Source organism: Colias eurytheme, chromosome 12 (genome assembly GCF_061535395.1).
Source record: "Colias eurytheme isolate Ceu_HAF_F1 chromosome 12, ilColEury1 Martin Lab GWU primary, whole genome shotgun sequence".
In the NCBI taxonomy this organism is placed as follows: domain Eukaryota; kingdom Metazoa; phylum Arthropoda; class Insecta; order Lepidoptera; family Pieridae; genus Colias; species Colias eurytheme.
The window spans coordinates 1,400,379-1,421,128 of NC_142991.1; the positions used below are offsets into that span (position 1 = coordinate 1,400,379).

Here is a 20,750-nt window from a genome sequence, read left to right on the forward strand (position 1 = left end):
AAAGGTAGCACTTTCAATATTGGTTACTTGCACGTTACTTGAGTGCCCATAACGTGGCACTCCAAACTCCAAGGTTAGTTTAATACTTGGCGGGACTTCTTTCGTGGCACGTTCTATAATGCACATCGAATCTACCTTGGATGATGGATCATCTAGTTAACTTAGTTTGTAAACATTGCAAAGCACACATAGAAATTAGAAGCATGCCTTGTTAATTTGATGATAAATAAATAAAAAATCGTATATTACTTCTCATATAGGTTATTCTCATTACGATTACACAATACATAAGATGGTTAAAACTTAAAAGTCTTACAAGAAAGCAATTAAAATTTAAATCCTACGTCTCAATTATTGCTGTCCAAAACAGCGATGTTGATAATGAAAGCAATGAAACCCTTAATGAAACCTATGTGATTTGCCTGTAAATAAGAGAATATTTGATTTAAAAAAAATCTTAAAATATTAGTAAACGTAAAACGTTACTTACTTAACTACCTAATTCAGGGCCAATTATTAATTTTATTAAATTACTGATGCAAAACGCACGCGCGTCTGAATTTTTCCTTTTAATCCTAATGTTCGTGTGGGACAAAGTTATCTGTCAGTGAAAGTTCCGTCAAAATCGGTCCAGCCGTTCTTGAGATTAGCCGGAACAGACAGACAGATAAAAATTTATAAATTACTATTTTGCCTTATCAAGAGCTACTTTTTTTCTTTCTTTCAAAATTGCTCTTTATGTACCTTTTTTAGTTATAATTATTATTTAACCAATTTAAAAGGTTGAACTAAGTATATCAGAAATCAGAATTACTTACAATGAACTTTTAATTTATGTAAAATTTTGTAACATTACCTACATAAATTTTAAATTATAATTTGGTAAAGGGCAGTTCACATGTATAATATGATATACTTAATATGCATTATTTTTAACAGTGATTCTACGTACCTGGGGTAAATATTTTTGTATCTTTATTTTGAATTGCATAAGCTATTTTTTTAGCAATATTCTACTTTTATAATAATACTTATTATTAATAAATTATTAAATATTTAACTTAACATTCGCCATAAAAACCATTACCTAATAAAAAAAAAAAACTATGTCGTATTTGGACGTATTTTAGATAATCTCCAAGCAACACACCAAGTGATTACAGAATTGGGAATAATAAAATGTTTTGTTTTAACATTATAAACACGATCTATTTAATTATTATGTATTCAAGAGTCAACGGTCGTCATTCAGTTGTGTTTTAGCCACCTTAATAGTAACTTACGCTATATCGAATTTAATAATGGTCAAAAAAGGTATGTCCACTATTCGTTTAGTTATTTTTTGGATTATCTTTCTTCTATCTAATGGATTATGGATCTAACCGAGCATAGCTACCTACGAGTAGCGTAGGTAAAATACGTAGGTAAATTCATTTGTGAGGAAAACTAAAAAAAAATATTGAAGTTAACTAGTTAGTTAGTACTCGTTGGTTAGTAAGTACACAATGAATAAGAATATTTTTTTTATGTCGACGGAATTAAAAAAATATGGAACTCATTTGAAAATAGCTGACTCTTGTCCACTTCGTTGGAATCGTCATTAGGAATCTATGTCGTAGCAAGATTGTAAAAAGCGTTAGATTATAATCTAACAGGCACAAATTCTACAATCGTGATCCGTAATTGCCGGCATTATTTTTGATTTATATATTATGCTCTGAATTTAGGTACTTTTCTTCAAAAATCTGTCTGGTGAAGGTAGAGATAAGACGCAGATCCAAAGATGATGATGAGTTTTATTCAAACATACTGAGTAACTACTTCAGTTTTGAACTTATTTTTTGAAATTACAAACACCAAGTTTGAATTTGAGTTTGAGTCTTTCATCATCAGTACTTAAAAGTTTTTAATAAGTATAATTAATAATAATACTAGATTTCCGCCCGCGGCTTCGCCCGCGTTTGCAAAGGAAAACCCGCATAGTTCCCGTTCCCGTGGGATTTCCGGGATAAAAACTATCCTATGTGTTAATCCAAGTTACCCTCTATATGTGTGCTAAATTTCATTGTAATCGGTTCAGTAGTTTTTACGTGAAATAGTAACAAACATCCATACATCCATACATCCTTACAAACTTTCGCCTTTATAATATATACATATTAGATATTAGATAGATTTAATAAAACGATAATTTTAACTTTATAGTAGGTCCCTATTATCTATGTGTTGAAATTATGTTTTGAAATTGCGGAGATAAGATTACTTAAATAATTATTTATAGAACCTGCTATGGAGTAACTATACGCTATTGTTATTAAACAATGGATAATTTATCTGAACAACTGAACTTTTAATGTAAATCTAATCTAACCCCATTAGTAACTAGTTATTTATAATATTGTTGTAAAAAATTACGTGTTTAATTTTCAGCATCTTTACAGTATTTTAAACATATTAGTCGGCGTCTGAGCACAGCTTCTGCACCTCTACCAAAATGCAGTTTTATGCCCAAAGAGTACACCGTAAGTTAAGATGATTATGACCGATAGGGAACTGCTTAGTTTCCTATTCTATTCTTGATATAGCTTTCAACATTTAGTTCGTTAATAGGTTACAAATAATTCCAGGGTCCTGTCGTTCAAAAGCTGGACCAATTGAAGATGGATAATATACCCTCAGTGCAAGGCAATATGTTTAAGAAACCGGTGGTCATTCACCAAGGTCACATGCAGTGGCTTTTCGACCATGAGGGCAAGAGATATTTGGATCTCTTTGCAGGCATCGTCACTGTATCCGTGGGACATTGCCACCCGTAATTATATATTTTTGTTAAATTTTATAATTATTGATTTTCTAAATAAATAGTTGTTAATATAGAGTTAAGCTTAATACAGAGATATGTCGTAGGTGCTTAACGCAATAATGTTTACCGCTCTCTATAACTGTATTTTGTAATTTAATTAATGGCCGTTAACTATAAATAGGTAAAATTTTCAGTAAGGTATCAGCGGCTCTTCACGATCAAATCGATACTCTGTGGCATACAACTAGTATTTACAAGCATCCAAAAGTATATGAATACGTTGAACAATTAACAGCTAAGTTTCCTGGCGATTTGAAGGTAACTTTTACTTCCTATTTTAATAAGAGTAACAATCTACATACCACAGCTAGCGTTGTATGCGCTTATAATATCATTAACTTATTTTAAGCCTATCTATAACGTTTCAGTGAAATTTTATGTATACATATTAATAATGGTTTAATTTGGGCAATTTGATCTTTATTTCAGGTAGTTTATCTAGTAAACAGTGGTAGCGAAGCCAACGACCTGGCAACACTGCTAGCAAGAGCATACACTGGTAATCACGACATCATTTCTCTTCAAGGCTCCTACCACGGCTACTCTAGTAGTCTTATAGGTCTTACTGCGACACAGTCTTATAGATATCCTGTTCCTGTACCCACTGGATTTCATCATGTAAGACATTCATTACTACAGTCTACTAAAAAGTAACATAATTAGAAAAAAAATGTCTGATGCGTATGTCGCAGTCATCTGGTTGAATCTGCTCTTTGATTGAATGAATAGATCGTTCATTGAATGACGATATTTAATTGAAATGACTAGTAATAGCTAGTTATTCAATCAAATAGCTGATAACAGATTCAAACAGATGACGGCGACACCTACATCATATTATCTTTCTAGTATTTTCGACTTCTTAAATTTATCAAAATAAAAGATTTTTTACGAATTAACTGCTAAATCATTAGGTAACTCGTTAGGGTCGTATACTAAAATTATCTTATTACAGGCAATGTTACCCGATCCATTACGCGGTCTGTGGGGAGGATGTCGCGACTCGTACTCCCAGGTACCAGGAGCCTGCTCATGTCCAGGGGATTGTGTCACTTCTGATAAATACATACACCAACTTAAAGAGGTAACGTATGATGAAATTGCTGAAAAACTTTATTGTAAAAAAGGCATAATATAATATCTCTAATAGCACTTTAGCGTAGTTAACTAAATTAATTATTATTCTTTCTTTGAAATTTTAGTTAATGGATGAGGTAATCGGATCATTTTCATTAGATTTTTAATAATATACCTAGGTATTTTTTTCTAGCTATTAGAACATTCAGTTCCAAAAGGTCGTTTGGCAGCTTTCTTTGCGGAGTCAATTCAAGGTGTGAATGGAGCGGTACAATTTCCTAAAGGATATTTGAAGAAGGCGAAGGAATTGGTGAAAAGTTATGGTGGATTGTATGTAGCTGACGAAGTGAGTTGATATACCGTTAACCGTATAACGCTAATAGAACTCACATGCCCATTCATTCACATTCATGCCCAACTTCAAATCAATTTTAACAAAAATTAACACATCAAAAAACAATTGTACAATATGATAAGCTTAATAATAATGACAATGAAGCCTTTTTACTTTATTTTGCCATTTTTGCACAGACTATTTAAATTTTTCAGGTACAAACCGGTTTCGGTCGTACCGGCGACGCGTTCTGGGGCTTCCAGAACCATGAAGTTATGCCAGACATTGTAACTATGGCTAAGGGAATCGGTAATGGCTTCCCACTCGCCGCTGTTGTTACTACCAAGGAAATAGCTGATGCGCATAAAAAAGCGTCCTATTTTAATACATTTGGGGGGAACGCTCTGGCTGCTACTGTGGGAAAAGCTGTGCTCGATGTAAGAAGGTTTTTAAACGATTCGTTGTTTTTTTTTTTGCAAAATTATATCCAAAAGGATATTGCAGGAAGTGCTTATTAGCAAATAAAATGATATATGAAGACTTTTTCATTTCAACAAACAACAACCCAATCAAAAAAAAATACACAATAGTTACTTAAGTTGCCTTTTCTGAAAATTTATTTTATTGTAAACGAAACCGAACCCTATTAAATGGTTCCTGTTTAACAGAAGCAACAGAAAATCTTTACAAAAATTTCGACGAATTTCATTTCAGGTAATAGAAGAAGAAAACATTCAAGAGAACAGCAAAATCGTCGGAAAGTATTTCATTGAACAACTAATGGAATTACAAAAGGTCCATCCCACTATCGGAGACGTTAGAGGCAAAGGTCTCATGCTGGGTGTGGAGTTAGTGAACCCTGGGACAAAAGATCCTTTGAGTCCAGAAGCATTCTCGAATGTCATGGAAGACGCTAAGGATATGGGTGTTTTATTCGGATGTGGGGGAAGATATGTTAATGTGAGTTTTATTCCAATAATTAATGTTTTAACGGACTACAAAAAAAGAGGGGATTCTAATTCAAATGTATTTATCACGCAACTGCGTGAACCGTTTATAAGATTCCTTTTTTATTTAAAGCTGGTGGTTTTATTTAAATTTGACACTAAGTAGTGTTAATTAGGAGAGTCTTTTGTATAATAAATTATTTTTTGTATTCGTGATTCCAAATTGATTTGATACGTAACATAAATTCATAAAAAGTGATTATTTGTAAAAGTAATTCGTGTTTTGTTATTTTATCTTTATTTTTATTTCAGGTATTACGAATTAAGCCTCCAATGTGTATAAACAAAAAAGACGTCGATTACGGTATTTCAGTATTGGATCAAGCTTTGTCAAGACTTATTAAATAACTATTTATATCTTGTGTGTTTATATTGTGTACCTAAGTAAAATGATTTTTTGTTTCATTGGATTAAATACCTATATGTTTTTTTTTCAATTTGTGTATTTTTTATTGAAACAAACAATTTATTTGAAATGAAAAGATATGAAAGAATGAAAGAATATTCTCTGTTTTTTTAGGTAAGTACATTGGTCGATTGTTTATTATCGCGAGGGACATTTTTTCTAGTTTTCGTTTAGTGAATGATCAATGACTCATCATTTCACTCGATTTAGTTTGGTGAAACGATCACTTAATATTTTTTGTTTAAAACCTAAAAATAAGATTATTTGACAAAATATCCTACCGTGATTTCGTGATATGTCTGATATCCTCATTTCTCTGCGACATATTATACTGCATTGCTTGAAACCATAATATTTTTTGACATAAAAAAATATGGAACAAAACATGGAACAAAATATATTTATATCAAGACAAGAAGCTTATAACTAATACACTGGAGATTTCAGTATGAGGGTCGATCAACTTTTAATGGTCCGACGGTACACGCATCATGTCCCTGAACGATAATTAATAAACATGAAATCAGAAAGAGTTAAATTGGTTTTAATTATATTCCTCTTAATATTTTCTAACATTATTGTGAACAATATTTTACTTGCTTTATTAATTTGTGCGTAGTTTCATGGTTGTCCAGAGACTAAATGCAATTTTCCAGTACTATCATATTTGTCCCCAAGCTACTATGCATAAACAAACTTCGCATCACGAACACATACTATCACGACCATAAATACCAAATAGACTTCTTGATTCAGTTCATGATTATTGACATAAAAACATACAAATATTTTTTTTTTATTGGATATAATACGTTTTTCAGGCATTTTACTTTTGTCCCCATAAATCATCTACATGGCACAGGTCTCACAGACAACCGTAATTTAGTTATGGAAACAAAACACAAATGGCGCGGTAGATTCCTAAACAACAAGCTAAACACAACAATTAACTGTCGGGCTCAAACGCCATTTTGATTTGTATAAAATCACGGCAACAGTCGTCCGAGCGATGTTGGTGAGTGTGGGGTGGCTTTATTGTCAGTCCGTCAGACAACTGTGATTAAAGCATAAGTACTTGATGCATTGTTATCAATTATACTACACGAGATGCGCTTTCGTCTATAATTTAGTGTGAGCTGAGATTAATATATAAAATAACAATAGTATTTGCTTGGCGGCTCAAAACGTTAAAAATGTCCCGCGGACAACCAGTCACTGGGCCAACCAAAGTGGTTGTACCATGGACAATTTGGTTGTACCTAGGACAATAATTATATAAAACTTATACTTTAACAGTTAAATAATTCATGTTTTGTTTATTACTCGGCTGTTTCGGGAACACATTTTTATTACGCGATTTTATGTCTAGTTTAATTGTAATTTTAACATTTCAAAAATCAAGACGCTACTACTACAACTAAGATGTCCCCATATGAAAATCACATTATACTTCATTCATTCAGTTATATCGAGAATCAGTTCATTTTAATTAAGTAAAATCAATAATGCGATACGTAACAACCTCGCCTTAATAGTTTTTTTGTAAAAAATATCACTATTTCCGCTTTACTGAAACTTTTTTATATATGAAACATTATTTGGTTGTTCAAAAGACATCATTCGTTTCAATTTTAATAAAAATATTTCGTATTTTGGGTGTAAATAGAACAAATATCAAAATATTATTTATTATTTAATATTAGAAGAATTTGTTTTAATTCTTAAGGGAATTTAACATTTAAAAAAGTACTATTGTGTAAGTTGTCCAAAGGACATTATTTCCCGTGAATAGATCGGTTCGTGAAGGTAAATCCACAAATGTATTAAATCAACTGCACTGCTGCTTATATAATCTTAATCTACGAAGAATTATCTTCTAAATGAAATAGTAAAATGCTGAAAATTAAGTAAAAAAAAAAAATACGAGAAAATTATGATCGGGACCTTTAAAAATTGATTGACCCATGAACATTAACGTCTTGTAACCAATGATATTATATATAGAAACAAGAGGTAGATACGTCATCAACGCACCAAAACTGATTCCGTGAATTGGTCCTATTTGGGACCAATGCAATCATTCAGATTGTCACCGGTCCCAGTGAGCGCATGTGCCTATAGGTACATTAAAGTTGTCGAAAATGCCTTCCTGTGTGTTCAGAAAGTGCACGTATTCGTGCAAAAAAATAAAGAAAGATAAAGGAATATCATATCACAGCAAAATATTTTAAATTATTACAGTTTAAGAGTAAAAATAACAATTTACAATTCTTTATTAATGACACTTGCTTGACACATGTATTGAAATAATGAAAGGGATAAAACATTGCTTCAATCACTAGTGTGACAAAGCTAGCGTACACTGTGTTCAAAGATTATCATGTAGATACAATTATTGAAAATAGAACGGTTATTTTATTAATTTCGATTTGGGTAAATACTTGATTAATTTTATATTTAAATCCACACAGTGCATATAATTAACAAATATATCTATTTATTATATAAGTACAATGAAATCGTGATGGCAAAAATGTTTGTTTGCAAAAATGATGTTGAATATATGTATACATTGAAGAAAAGATTATCGCTACTGACGAAAAAGGCTATTTGCTTTTCTGTAAATAGCTATTGAACATAAATTTTATTTGTGTTTTAGATAAAAAAGGCTTATACTTCATCCTTTCTTTTATTTCATCCTTTTTTTTTCATCTAGGCACCACTATTATTATAACTATCCTACAAGTTGGAGTGATGACCTTGTACGGGTTTCGGGAACTGCCTTGAAACGAATAGCGTAAGATCGGTCCTTATGGAGTTCTATAAGGAGGACTATATGCAGTATGCTCAGCAGTGGGTTATTATCGGGTGAAATGATGATGACTTAAACGAACACCACAGCTAGTAAATAAATACATAATACAGTTATATCTCCAAAAAAGTTTTTTATTTTTTTTTTTTCATTTTAATACGACATCATAATAATCATAAAATAGTAAATGAAATTGTCACATTTATTTACTTGTGCAGGAAACCTAACATCTATGGGAGTATTCAGAGAGAAAGCTTGAAACTTATAAGCGCTTATCGGCGCTTGTCATGTTCATATATTTTCCTGCGCGGGTTGACAGCACTGACAGGAAAATATATGAACATGACAAGCGCCGATAAGCGCTTATAAGTTTCAAGCTTTCTTTCTGAATACGCCCTTTAACATTGAACCTGTGCATTGAACCTTCTGTGTCGTTTATCTATGCCAATTACCATGGCAACTATTTGTTTATTTATATTTAATTGGTGAATTCTTATGACTTTTGCTTACACCTGCGCGGAAGTGACAAACTATCTTTGTCTTTTTTATTTATATCATTTTATTAGAGCCATCTCTCTTATACAGTCTGTCAATGTAATAAATTAAGTAAAATGAAAATTGTATTTGTGTGTGCCTGACACTGCATATGAAGCATTTTTTTGGATATATTGTGAGTATATAACGTATCTATACATAAAATATCATTGCTTGTAACAAGAAAATATGACGTTGAATGACGCCTGTATGTTTTTTTTATCCCTTTCACACCTAACTGACTACCTGGGTGGGAAGGGATAAAAAAACATACAAGCGTCATTCAACATCATATTTTCTTGTTACAAGTTAATGTTCATACTGAAATCTCCAGTGTATTAGATATAAGCTTCTTGATTTATATATTAAACAATCAATCATGCGTATGTGAACTTTATCTGAACCAAAAGAATCGAAAATAAGTTTGTGATTAGCTGTTTGTGATACTACTTCTGCGTGCCACGAAACAAGTCTTACGGCGAAATGAATAAACTAAATTTGACATGTCGGCCATGACGTTTATCGTCATTGTTTACATCAGTGAAGAGATTTGTCGAATATATGTAGAAATAACGTTTAGACTGTTGTTTACCATGTCACAAGAAGTAGACGATGGAGTCCGAGAAGTGATTCTCAGAGTGAAGAAGTATTGTGAAGCGGAAAAGAAAAATAAAGGCCTTCTAATTCCACTAGCTAACGTTCGAGCTCGAGTTGCTGCTTTGACAGGTAAATATTAATGGTTGCCATATAATATTTTGTTTTACCCGTAAGTTGATATTTTTTATTCGTGTAACTTTGCAAAGTAAAATGGCAAGCATGCTAAAGAATTAAGGGTCTTTCACTGCGATAATATAATATAAATCGGGAATATTTTCTTCTATTTTTTATTCAGAAAAGTAAAAAGCCCTTAAAGTGTTATGCGGCTTTTTTAAGTTCCAATCATACGAGACGTACATTGATGAATATATTTTTTGCAGGTATCTCTGAAAAAACTGTATCTAGGATTACTAAAGAAGGTAACATTGCAACCAGGACATGCAGTAAAATGGTAACTCCAGGAAAAATTCGACCACATCCAAAAAAATATAATCTCCATGAGTATCACGTTGGAGTTATTCGTAAAAAAATTAATGAATTTTTCTCTGAAAATAATAAATTACCAACTGTTAATAAACTGCGCCTGGAGTTACTAGAAGATATTGACTTTAAAGGAAGTAATACAACTCTTCGAAGAATATTAAAAGAAAAGGGATTTCGTCTTAAGCCCTGCGAAACGAAAAAAAATACATCGATGGAAAGCTCTAATACGGTCACGGAAGAGTCGAACCTCTCAAATAATGAAAGCGATAGTCAATGCAGTTGAACCATCAAGTGATCGTAATATTATTTAAAATAAAAATTTATATTTGTAAGTTTGTAAATAATGCTACAATACAATATAAGAGATGACTGATAATTCATTCTTATTAATTACTAAATTAAAAATACTGAAATAAATGGGTTTTGACTTATATTCACTCAACAATAAAAACTGCTAAAATATAACTGAATCTTAAATCTTCATTAATAATAGGTTAATGTTATAATTGATCTCTATCTTCTCGCTAATATTATGTAACATAACATATTAAATAAATAAATGTTTATATTCAACACAATAAAGAGATTTTCTGTGACATTTAAATCTATTTTCCCAACCTGTGTTCCCAACTCTAGGGGTATTTTATATAAACTAGCAACATTATTTCAGGCGCTAACAGCGCCGCACGTAGACAGAGAAACCAATAGACAAATTGATATCTTATGTCGCATTCACACAAGAAAAAGAGCAACTTATGCCGGTGTTGTGTAAAGAAATGAGAGAGAATGATAAAATTTTTTGTTTCACCCAGCGTGCCACTTTTTTCAAGAATAGCAACCTACTTTGATAAACAAAGTTTGACAGCTAGCTATCGTCTTCCTTAAAAATATAGTTTTTACCACGGTTTTTACATGTTATAAGTTACGTAATTCATGGTATGTTTGGTTTCGAATGATTTAGACTTACTGTTAATACTTTATAAAATAATACCATGGTGCGGTGTAGCGTTAAAGGGTGTAAAAGTGATAGTGGAACGAAAATGCCTGGATTGTCTTTTCACTCGTAAGTATACAACTCTTTATCAGTTTATAGGCCTTCATGATATTTCAGCGTGTTAATATATTGTGTATCACGTGCTGTTGACAGGAATACATTGTTTAAAAACCACAAAAATAACAATTATAAAGTTTAACCTAAAAAATTTAGTGTTGCCAACTTTTCTACAAATTGTTACCCACTATTATGGGAAATATTAATATATATTCTGCAGTGTGTATTTAATTAAAGATCTGAAATATTCAATGGCTTGTTCCAGTTTTCCTGAACCGGATAATTTACGACAAATTTGGATTGTAGCTACAGGATGAACAGATTGGAAACCAAAACCGAAGGTTAGAAAGTATTACGGCAATCACCACCACCGCGACGCTGCCCCGCCGAAGACAATGGACACTCTTTGTTCCAACATTGAACCGGAGGGACGTAGTTAATTAAGTTAGAGATAATTTAAATGTAATTTTTTTATTAGAATAAATTATTATTAAGTAAATTTCGTTTTTTTTTGCGCCTTCGCGGGTCGGTCAATATAATTAACGTGTGTATCTGTTAATACTTACGAATACCCGTTTCACCCGTGTGGCTCCACTCCGGTTGGTCTAAGTGTTATGGTACAATATAGCCTTCCTCGATCAATGGGCTATCTAACACTGAAAGAATTTTTCAAATCGGAATAAAAGTAGTTCCTGCGAATATCCCTTCCCTCCTCACCTTCACCCCGTCCCGCACTACGCCTCCTCATTGTATTAAACAGTATACCTACTATTTTCTGTAAATTGACCCTTTAAAAAATTCGTTATATGTTTTGAATGGAATATCGCGGACTTTCTTGTATATATTGGTCCATTCTATAATACCGTAGAACATTTATTTGTTCTGTTTTCAATAGATTCCGCACGCGATGACAGAATTTTTATTATGGATACATTATTACATTTTTGGTAAGGATCTCTAATTTTTTTGAAAATGCAATATAGCCTATGTTGCTCAGTAAAGATGCAGCTTTCTAATGGTGAAAGAATTTTTGAAATCGGTCCAGTAGTTTATGCGTGAAAACCATACATACATACATACATAATTACAAACATTTCCTCTTTATAATATTAGTATAAATTAGTATAAATATGTAAGTAATGTGGATATCTCATTATTATCCACTTATGTTATGTGAATAATGATAGAGAGATTTGTATCTTACAAATTGCGGGGTAAATTTTCCCTCACATGGTAACCCTAAATATTGTGACGTATTCTTTTTTATCTCTTTCTGCGACACGCATTGCCGGTGTCTATTGGATTCTCTGTCTACGGCGCCGCATGTACCTACGGGACTCTTTTTGTGGTTCACCCGGTTTATCATTTTATTTGTTTTTGCGCAGACTTCAGAATTCAGATTGAATTAACCCGAATTATTTTATTTTATTACCCTTTATTGTATTATTCCTTATCGATCTTAAAATGGTTTTTAAATGTCAAGAGGATAGTTTCTTGAAAGAGGTTCGTATAGTATTTTTGTCCAAACTTATTTTAAATACCTCTAGACCTACTTACATACGTTTTGATAAATGTATTGTTACTATTCTAGTTTAGCTCTAAAGTTGTGAAATGTGAGCCTACGAAAGAACCAATAGTTGAATATGGGAAAACTTCAAAGTTCGAGGGTTATCAAATAACACTTGATAATACAATTCTTTTCCCTGCTGGTGGCGGACAGGTAACTAAAAAATTTCGAAGTTTATTCATAATTCTATTATAATATATTCTATATTCTATTGCTATAAACCTCACAGAGCCCGAGACCTTTCCAACGAATGCAAAACCGTGGAATTTGGTTTGTGCGTTCTGGAGTTATAGCGTCAGGAAGGAAAACCCGACTTATTTTTATATAGAAGAGAAGAAGAAGATAATATAGTGTATAGAAATCCTTCTATAATATAAAATCCATTTCCTATGTCAATAACTCATTCACTTAGAACGTTGAATAATAAAAATATAACAACAAAAAGTGAGTTCATATAAATTTCGTATGATTAATAAAAGGCACATAAAATTTTGTTTCTATGCATTACAGCCTCACGATAAAGGATGGTTAAATGACCTTGAGGTATTACAAGTCCTCCGGAAAGGTGAAGAGGCACTCCATTTTACTACTAAACCACTTGAAGTTGGTGCGGTTGTTTCCCAGAAAATAAATTGGCAGAGACGTTTTGACCACATGCAGCAACATTCAGGTTGGTAAGTGTAAACAGACTTCAGAAAAGTTACTTAGTATAAACAGCAAGCAAATATCTTGAAACAACCTCACTAATGTTTCTGATAATATATTTTTTGTTGAAGCAAAAACACTGCAATCCACCAACCATTGCTACATACCTATTACATTTTTAGTACTACATACTTACTAGAATTTTATTAAGCTATTGCATAGCTTCTATCGCGGACCTTATGCGCTTGAGCGCGGGGACCGAATCGAGAAATTCCGTAACGAAAAAACCTCACGCTCCCCACTCCGACGGGCTCGGAGGTGTGGCTTGAAGGCATAGCATGCAATAGCTTTACCGCGGCAGTACCCGAGTGCCACACGTCTTTTGTATTTATTTGAAGAAATATTTATGAAATTAGACAAGGGTTAGTTTTATATCCTAGAGTTCACATAAATTCAGGCCCCTGAATTTAAACTGGATGGATTTGAGTAAAATATATCATCGTTTTTACCTTAAAAATATGTTTACTTACCTTAAAAATTTTGCTACTTACTTCAGGTCAGCATCTTCTCTCAGCAATACTAGAAAATGAGCACAATCTCCCAACCACAAGTTGGTGGCTTGGAGCCGACGAGAGCTATGTAGAGTTGGACCAACCTAGTGTAAATGCCGATATTTTAAAAGCTGCGGAGTATAGGTGCAATGAATTAATTAGAGCAGCCATTCCTGTTACTGTTAAGTTTGTGAAGGCCAATGATCCTAATTTGGATAAAGTAAGTTCGGATATTGAATAAGTATAAAATTATTTTTCAATAGGAAACTGGAAACTGCAAATTTCCTTGCTTGAAATAATATACAAGATAAGACCATTGTAACAGTTTTTTCTATATATAATGAGTAAAATTCTCTACATTATTATGAAAATATTATTTTATTTGTAGGCACATACTCGAGGATTGCCAGAAGATTGCATTGAAACCATCAGAATTATATGTATTAAGGATGTAGATGAGAACATGTGTTGTGGCACTCATGTGTCTAATTTAAGGTCAGAAAACAAAATGTATTTTACATAAAAAAAACATTGGAATACTTTACTTTCTTTGTTTCAAATATACTCCGCTCTTCCTTACTGTAACGAATTTTCATAGTATTTCGCAAATATTGTTTACTAAATAAAGCAAAACTGTTATAATTACAACATTTATTTATGTTTTTTTATAGCCAGTTGCAAATGATTAAGTTTCTTGGTGCTGAGCCTGGTAAGAAAGGCAAAACAAACCTAAGGTTCCTTGTTGGGGACCGCATTATGAAAACTTTCCAAATTAAGCTGGACAGAGAGAAAGCACTTACTGGTCTCTTGAAGTAAGTATTTATTATATGTCATGAGAATGCAATATATAATGCAATGCAGTAGCTATAGGCAATATATGTAATATTCATTTTAATGTATCCTTTTAGAATTCACTGTTTAAGAAATATTAAATGATATACATGTTCGATTTAATGATAATATTTATCATAAATTATTTTAATTTTACACCACTCTTACGCCCGCCTGATCAAATGTAATCATTTTAAAATTATTATAGCTAATATTTACATCACGTCTTATTTACTAAATGCAGAAATCGCTGCCAGCGATAAGGCCGCCTACTGTACATTGCTATATTATATTTTTAAGTTTGTAAAATGTATTCTATAAGGTGTACAATAAAGTATTTTTCATTCATTCATTTCATTCAGAAATGAAGCATCGAAACACGAAGAACTCGTGCAAAAATTACAAAAGAACCTCAAAGTGACAAACAAAAATCTACAAAACGTTCTCTCGGATTTGGCGCAATATGAAGTGGACAAAATAAAGAGTGCAGAACCGAAGCCAAAATTCGTATTCATGTTTAAAAAGGAAGCGACGCCTGATTTTAACAGGGTTATATGCAAGGCTTTAGAGAGCGAAGGCATGTTCATATTCTGTGCTTCAGAAGAACCCGATAAGCCGAAAGAGGGACAGATCATGATGCAAGGGCCAGAGGAACACTGTAATGTATTGGGACCCCAGTGAGTATTCAGTTTAGTCCATTGAAATTTTACATTTTTTAGGCCTGACCTTATCTGATAATAAAACATTGTTAACATTGTTTTATTATCAGATAAATAGTTTAAGAGATATATCGTAAAAACCATTTCAACCGCTATTTTCAAGATGGCGGCCATGGGACAAGGGTGGCGACCCCACAAACTTGGTGATAGCTTCACACTGCCCCCCCTACACATCAAAAAAATAAAATTGCGTCCTCTAAAAAACGCAACCCCAAATATAACTTTTCAATGGACTAGTTGTCAATTCATAGTGTCTAATAAGGCAGGCTTTTGAAACATTTTTAGCAATATAGCGTTTCTTTTTATTATTTGAAGATTGTCTCTTTAATAATAGTAAACTTAATTTTTACAAATTTACATAAAAGTGGTGAAATTGTTTTAGTAGTAGTTGTTTTTTGAACAAAAAATTTTGACGTTTTTTAATCCAATATTGTAAAAAAATACATGATGATGTCTTTACTATTAAAATTAAAGTGTCATGTGAAAATCTTCAAGTGTTTTTGTAACAGAATTTTTTTTATAGGATCACGCAAATATTAAACGGAAAAGGTGCATTTAAAAATGGCAAGTTTCAAGGAAAAGCTGGTGACTTGACGAACATCAACAAATGCAAGAAAATCATAGAGGATTACTTCAATAGTCTGTAGTTAAAAAAAATATAACTTGTGTGGTTTGAAATGTGTTTTTATTTAAACAACCGTATATTATTTCGGTATTCACTCTATAATGCCTTTAAAATAATGTATATTAGATATAAACCATGTGTTAATAAAACAATGCAATGCCAAAAACTGTAGTAGAAATCAAAAGCAGTATTTTTACTGGTAAGTCAGGTCAACAGATTTTATATATGTACTTTAAAATGTTATTTGAATGCTGAAAATTGATTTTTTTTATATTGTTTTCAATATTATATGTAAGCATTATAATTTTCATTATTTGCATTGTTTCATTAACACGAGGAGAAATAAATATTCATCATATTCATATTTTTACATATTTGTAACGGTGCATTTAGATCAAACAAACATACTTAGAGCTAGAGCAAGAGCATTCTTTCGTGATCTTTTAAAACGAAAACTCGTATTCAGTGTTGTTCAGTATTAGAGCATTGCCTAGAACCTTATCTAGTGTTGCCGCTCGATAGTCCACTATCGATAGTCTATCGATTAACTATCGATAGTTGGGGAAAAGCAATAGTATCGATAGCACTATCGATACTATCGATAGTGTCGATACTATCGATAGTATCGATAGTCCTATAAGCATAAATACTATCGACACATAGCAATACCATCGATAGTATCGATACTATCGAAGCTCAATATCGAACGAACTATCGATACTATCGATAGTATCGATACTATCGAAGCTCAATATCGAACGAACTATCGATACTATCGATAGTGTCGATACTATCGATAATATCGTCCCATCGATAGTGACCTTAGCTATAGCGATAGCTCAAAACTATCGATAGTATCAGTACTATCGATAGTATCGATTGTAGTTGCAATATTCAGTAGCAATAGTATCGATACTATCGACAGTATCGATAGTATAGCAACTATTGGCAATCAATACTATCGATTTTATCGATACTATTGCAGTTCATCAATAGTATTCCATGATTAACGCTATCGATAGTATCGATAGTATCGATAATATCGATACTATCGATAGTGCTATCGATATTCTGACTTATTTTCAAGGTCAACTATCGATAGTCAAACTATCGATAGTTCGGCAACACTAACCTTATCGAATACACTAAGAGCGTATACGCACTATGCGGGTAGCCGCATTGCGGGTAGCCGTCCGGCTGACCGCAAGCACAATTATGTACGTAATATTCATTTCTATGCGCACTGCGATGCGGCTACCGCAGACCGCACAGTGCGCATAGAAATGAATATTACGTACATAATTGTGCTTGCGGTCAGCCGGACGGCTACCCGCAATGCGGCTACCCGCATAGTGCGTATACGCTCAAGACCGACGAAAAAATGCTCTTTGCCTACACTAAAAGAATTTGATATAGAGCGGTTAGAATGAGCATTTGCTTGTTTGTTGTAAATACACTGTAATAGGCACATCTTTCATATTAGAATAAACATAATTGTAAATAGAATATACGTTATTTAAAATAATCAATTCTTACATAAAATGAACATAGTACATAGATATTTCACATCCCAGATTGTCTAAAAACTGCCAGATATAAAAATCTTAGCATACATAATATGCTTATATTGTCTGTATAGATAATTTGGTAAAATTATTGAAAATGTAGAAATTTAATAATGTACAAAATGTACCTCCGTCAGTAATTCTGAGTTTACCACAAATCACGTACAATATTTCAAATACCTTACACCCCATATTTTTGTTTACATCCCTTGTTCATTATAAGACAAATTGCATATAAATGCTATTCAATATTCACTTAAATTACTTTTCTAAATAATTTGCTAGTTTTCAATGCTTATACCAAAAACTGATAATTTATTTTTATAAATAAATGTTGCACTTACATTTATTATTTACCAGTTACACAAAAATCCAACGAAACTATAATTACTTACTATCTATAGTGTTAACAGCGTTAATGCTTGATACCACTTTCTCGATACCCAGATTGCTCCAATCTTGTGTGAGGTCATCTAGATAATTATCAAAGTCGACTAACTCTTTGTAAACTTCCCATTGCAAGAGATGAGACACCGTTTCTAGTACTAAAGGTGTTTCTGAGAATAAATTTTGATATTATACATTTTTAAAGAATAAAAAATGCCTTTCGCATAACTGGGGCGACACTAAAGAATGTAGGAAAGATGATGAATTAATAAACATAGTTTATGAATACTATTAGTATTACTAGCAATAAATAAAATGCAAGATACATGTAGCATGAGCTCGATATTTAATTACAATTTTCAATATAATTTACGTTCTACCCTCTAATATTTAAGATTTATTTTATATTTTGTGGTATGAACAAATAATAGTACTTTTTGAGGGTAGTGTCAAAAATCAAATATGTTTTTGTTTTAATTAAATTACATTATTATGTTCTAATCCAGAATAAGCATGAATTGTTATTGATCAAAGTATAACTTACGGAATAACACTTTATTTGTGTCCTGTGGTTTCCACTTCCCTTCACTGTATCTATAAATCTTAATAGCTGGTGTAACTAAGTGTCTAACAAGCCTTTTGTTGTCCACCTTAAAATTATAAAAATGTTATTATTATAATCAGATTTGATCATTTGAATGACTATTGCATATAAAAAATCAAGTAGGTAATAGATTTCAGAGTTTTAACACAATAGATACATTGTTTCACTTGCTAGAGGTTTTATAATAATTTAATAGTACTACAAAAAATCTGACAAGATAATTTTAAATTGAAATCATCATGTCTAACTTTCACTTAATCAATAATCAGATGGTAAAAAATTCTGCAAATTTCATGTAATACCAATTCAATGTAATCATTACCACAATAAACACAGCGGATGGGAAGTGTTCGGCAATTTTCTCAGCAATCTTTTGTCCTGGACACTTCTCCACTGTGTTGTCGTTAAAGTTCTCACATCCTGCATAGTAACCTGCTATCACACGGTTATCTGCTTGTGCTAATGCTTCAATCTATAAAAAAATTACAATACACTTGATGTTGCTCGTTCCTGTTTGAGTGAAAATGTTTCGATTTCAGTTTGAGCTTGTAAATCTTATCAAATATAAATGTTAGTGTTGCTTTTTTGATCTCAAACATGTTATTGTCAATGAGGCTTCATAAGCACTTTAAATTATAACAATGATTACCCACTAATTTTACAGTATTATTTACAATCAAAATCCAAGAGCCGGCAGGAAAAGAGACTATGTAGGTACGCTCTATGTTCACATATTAAAATATTAGAAAAAGATTGGAGTGGTTTGGTTACCTGTGTTAAAGCGACCTCAGCCATTGGCGATAAACTATGGCTATGGTGAAATAAGGGCATCGTATCCACAATATGCAGGTCGGGATTCTTAGACCCCTCTTTAATTTTGCTTCCATCCGCTAGAAGTATTCCGTTCACAGCACATTGAGAATATTTCACTGCATGTAATATAATTTTAGCGTAGGCACTTGTTTCAAATGATACTTCTCCCATTGTTGAAGTTACAATTACTTATTCGGAATGGGAAATTAGATAGGATTTAATATAATAATAGCTAAAAACTTATTTTCTGATAAAATACACGACACTTCAACACCTATAATCAATTTAACATTGACATCTAAGACTAATTGACATCACAGATTGACATTTGACATATGATAAGTCAATTTTATCTTTTTTTTTCTATTTCTTTTGATATTGTATAAAAAGCACAAAAGGCTTTTTGACCAGTGCAAACTTAGCACCCCATCAATGGAATTTTGGGTCGAAAATGACCTTGATCGTTAGGTCCCCGTTAGGTCCTTTAAGGTCCCACAATTTTTTCGTTAGGTCCCCTTTAGTTTTTTTTTAAATAATTTTTTAAATTTTAGGTATAAAAAAAAATGCACTTTAGCACCCCATCCATAGAATTTTGGGTCAAAAATGACCTCAATCGATAGGTCTCCGTTAGGTCCTATAAGGTCCCACAATTTTTTCGTTAGGTCCCCTTTAGTTTTTTTTTAAATAATTTTTTTTTAATTTTAGGTATAAAAAAGTTACACTTTAGCACCCCATCCATAGCAAAATTGGCAAATTTTATCAAAATCGTATTCTTTACCGTTAGGTCCGTATGGGCTCATCATTGAAATTGTTGAATTATTTATTTTATTAAAATTATAAAATAATAAAAACCTGCGCATGCGCCTTAGAGCATTAAGGCATGCGCACATCATACATAAACAGCGCGAAATTTAAAATGGTATCGTTTCATTTATTAAATAAATCTATTGTTCTGAGAGTGCTTATTTATTAAAAACCTACTTTTCAACAAGTTTTCAACCTAGAATTAAAATAACCTGGTATTAGTGTCAATCTATGGTGTCAATATATTTTTTGTAGCGGCCACAGGGCCACACTACGGTCGAGGTATAGATTCGGAAAGAATAACATGCAACAAATCATTAATTTGATTCGGGATGACCTTCGCGTGGACACTCGAGGGGGCGGTATTCCAGTGGAACTGCAAGTGATGGCAGTTATTCGATATTGGGGCCGGCATGAGGTAGATGTGACTTGTGCTCTAGTTTTGGATATATACAATAGAAAAGCCTGTATAACG

At 32.3% G+C, this 20,750-nt stretch overlaps 4 protein-coding genes across 4 annotated transcripts; 3 read left to right on the forward strand and 1 right to left on the reverse strand.

Annotated features, from left to right (window-relative positions):
- Positions 1–1,269: 1,269 nt before the first annotated feature.
- Positions 1,270–5,666, forward strand: LOC149903786 (alanine--glyoxylate aminotransferase 2, mitochondrial). The gene is made up of 10 exons (XM_090108086.1): positions 1,270–1,314; positions 2,431–2,522; positions 2,628–2,812; positions 2,998–3,121; positions 3,293–3,481; positions 3,819–3,947; positions 4,134–4,286; positions 4,490–4,711; positions 4,989–5,234; positions 5,534–5,666. Exons 1-10 carry the CDS (start codon positions 1,302–1,304, stop codon positions 5,627–5,629), a joined length of 1,449 nt encoding a protein of 482 aa, XP_089964212.1. The 5' UTR covers positions 1,270–1,301; the 3' UTR covers positions 5,630–5,666.
- A 3,856-nt stretch (positions 5,667–9,522) lies between these two features.
- Positions 9,523–10,489, forward strand: LOC149903787 (uncharacterized). Its single transcript, XM_090108219.1, has 2 exons — positions 9,523–9,759; positions 10,011–10,489. The coding sequence occupies exons 1-2, from the start codon at positions 9,537–9,539 to the stop codon at positions 10,394–10,396; spliced, it is 609 nt and encodes a 202-aa protein (XP_089964345.1). The 5' UTR covers positions 9,523–9,536; the 3' UTR covers positions 10,397–10,489.
- Positions 10,490–12,518: 2,029 nt separating this feature from the next.
- On the forward strand, positions 12,519–16,155 carry LOC149903788 (alanyl-tRNA editing protein Aarsd1). Its single transcript, XM_090108085.1, has 8 exons — positions 12,519–12,667; positions 12,756–12,884; positions 13,242–13,401; positions 13,933–14,147; positions 14,316–14,422; positions 14,599–14,739; positions 15,121–15,435; positions 16,001–16,155. The coding sequence occupies exons 1-8, from the start codon at positions 12,629–12,631 to the stop codon at positions 16,122–16,124; spliced, it is 1,230 nt and encodes a 409-aa protein (XP_089964211.1). The 5' UTR covers positions 12,519–12,628; the 3' UTR covers positions 16,125–16,155.
- Positions 16,156–17,529: 1,374 nt separating this feature from the next.
- Positions 17,530–19,769, reverse strand: EMC8-9 (ER membrane protein complex subunit 8/9). The gene is made up of 4 exons (XM_090107972.1): positions 19,430–19,769; positions 18,981–19,130; positions 18,599–18,704; positions 17,530–18,224 (listed from the first exon to the last, which is right to left on the reverse strand). Exons 1-4 carry the CDS (start codon positions 19,640–19,642, stop codon positions 18,055–18,057), a joined length of 639 nt encoding a protein of 212 aa, XP_089964098.1. The 5' UTR covers positions 19,643–19,769; the 3' UTR covers positions 17,530–18,054.
- Positions 19,770–20,750: the final 981 nt, after the last annotated feature.

Coding starts and splice junctions, on each gene's coding strand:
- LOC149903786 (XM_090108086.1), top strand. Junction 3,948..4,133: donor ACATACACCAACTTAAAGAG/GTAACGTATGAT, acceptor ATTTTTTTCTAG/CTATTAGAACATTCAGTTCC. Junction 5,235..5,533: donor GTGGGGGAAGATATGTTAAT/GTGAGTTTTATT, acceptor TTTTTATTTCAG/GTATTACGAATTAAGCCTCC.
- LOC149903787 (XM_090108219.1), top strand. CDS start 9,537: ATGTCGGCCATGACGTTTATCGTCATTGTTTACATCAGTGAAGAGATT. Junction 9,760..10,010: donor TCGAGTTGCTGCTTTGACAG/GTAAATATTAAT, acceptor TATTTTTTGCAG/GTATCTCTGAAAAAACTGTA.
- LOC149903788 (XM_090108085.1), top strand. CDS start 12,629: ATGGTTTTTAAATGTCAAGAGGATAGTTTCTTGAAAGAG. Junction 12,668..12,755: donor AGGATAGTTTCTTGAAAGAG/GTTCGTATAGTA, acceptor TTACTATTCTAG/TTTAGCTCTAAAGTTGTGAA. Junction 15,436..16,000: donor TGTAATGTATTGGGACCCCA/GTGAGTATTCAG, acceptor TTTTTTTTATAG/GATCACGCAAATATTAAACG.
- EMC8-9 (XM_090107972.1), bottom strand. CDS start 19,642: ATGGGAGAAGTATCATTTGAAACAAGTGCCTACGCTAAAATTATATTA. Junction 19,131..19,429: donor CTGAGGTCGCTTTAACACAG/GTAACCAAACCA, acceptor ATTTTTTTATAG/ATTGAAGCATTAGCACAAGC. Junction 18,225..18,598: donor CACAAATAAAGTGTTATTCC/GTAAGTTATACT, acceptor ATTTATTCTCAG/AAACACCTTTAGTACTAGAA.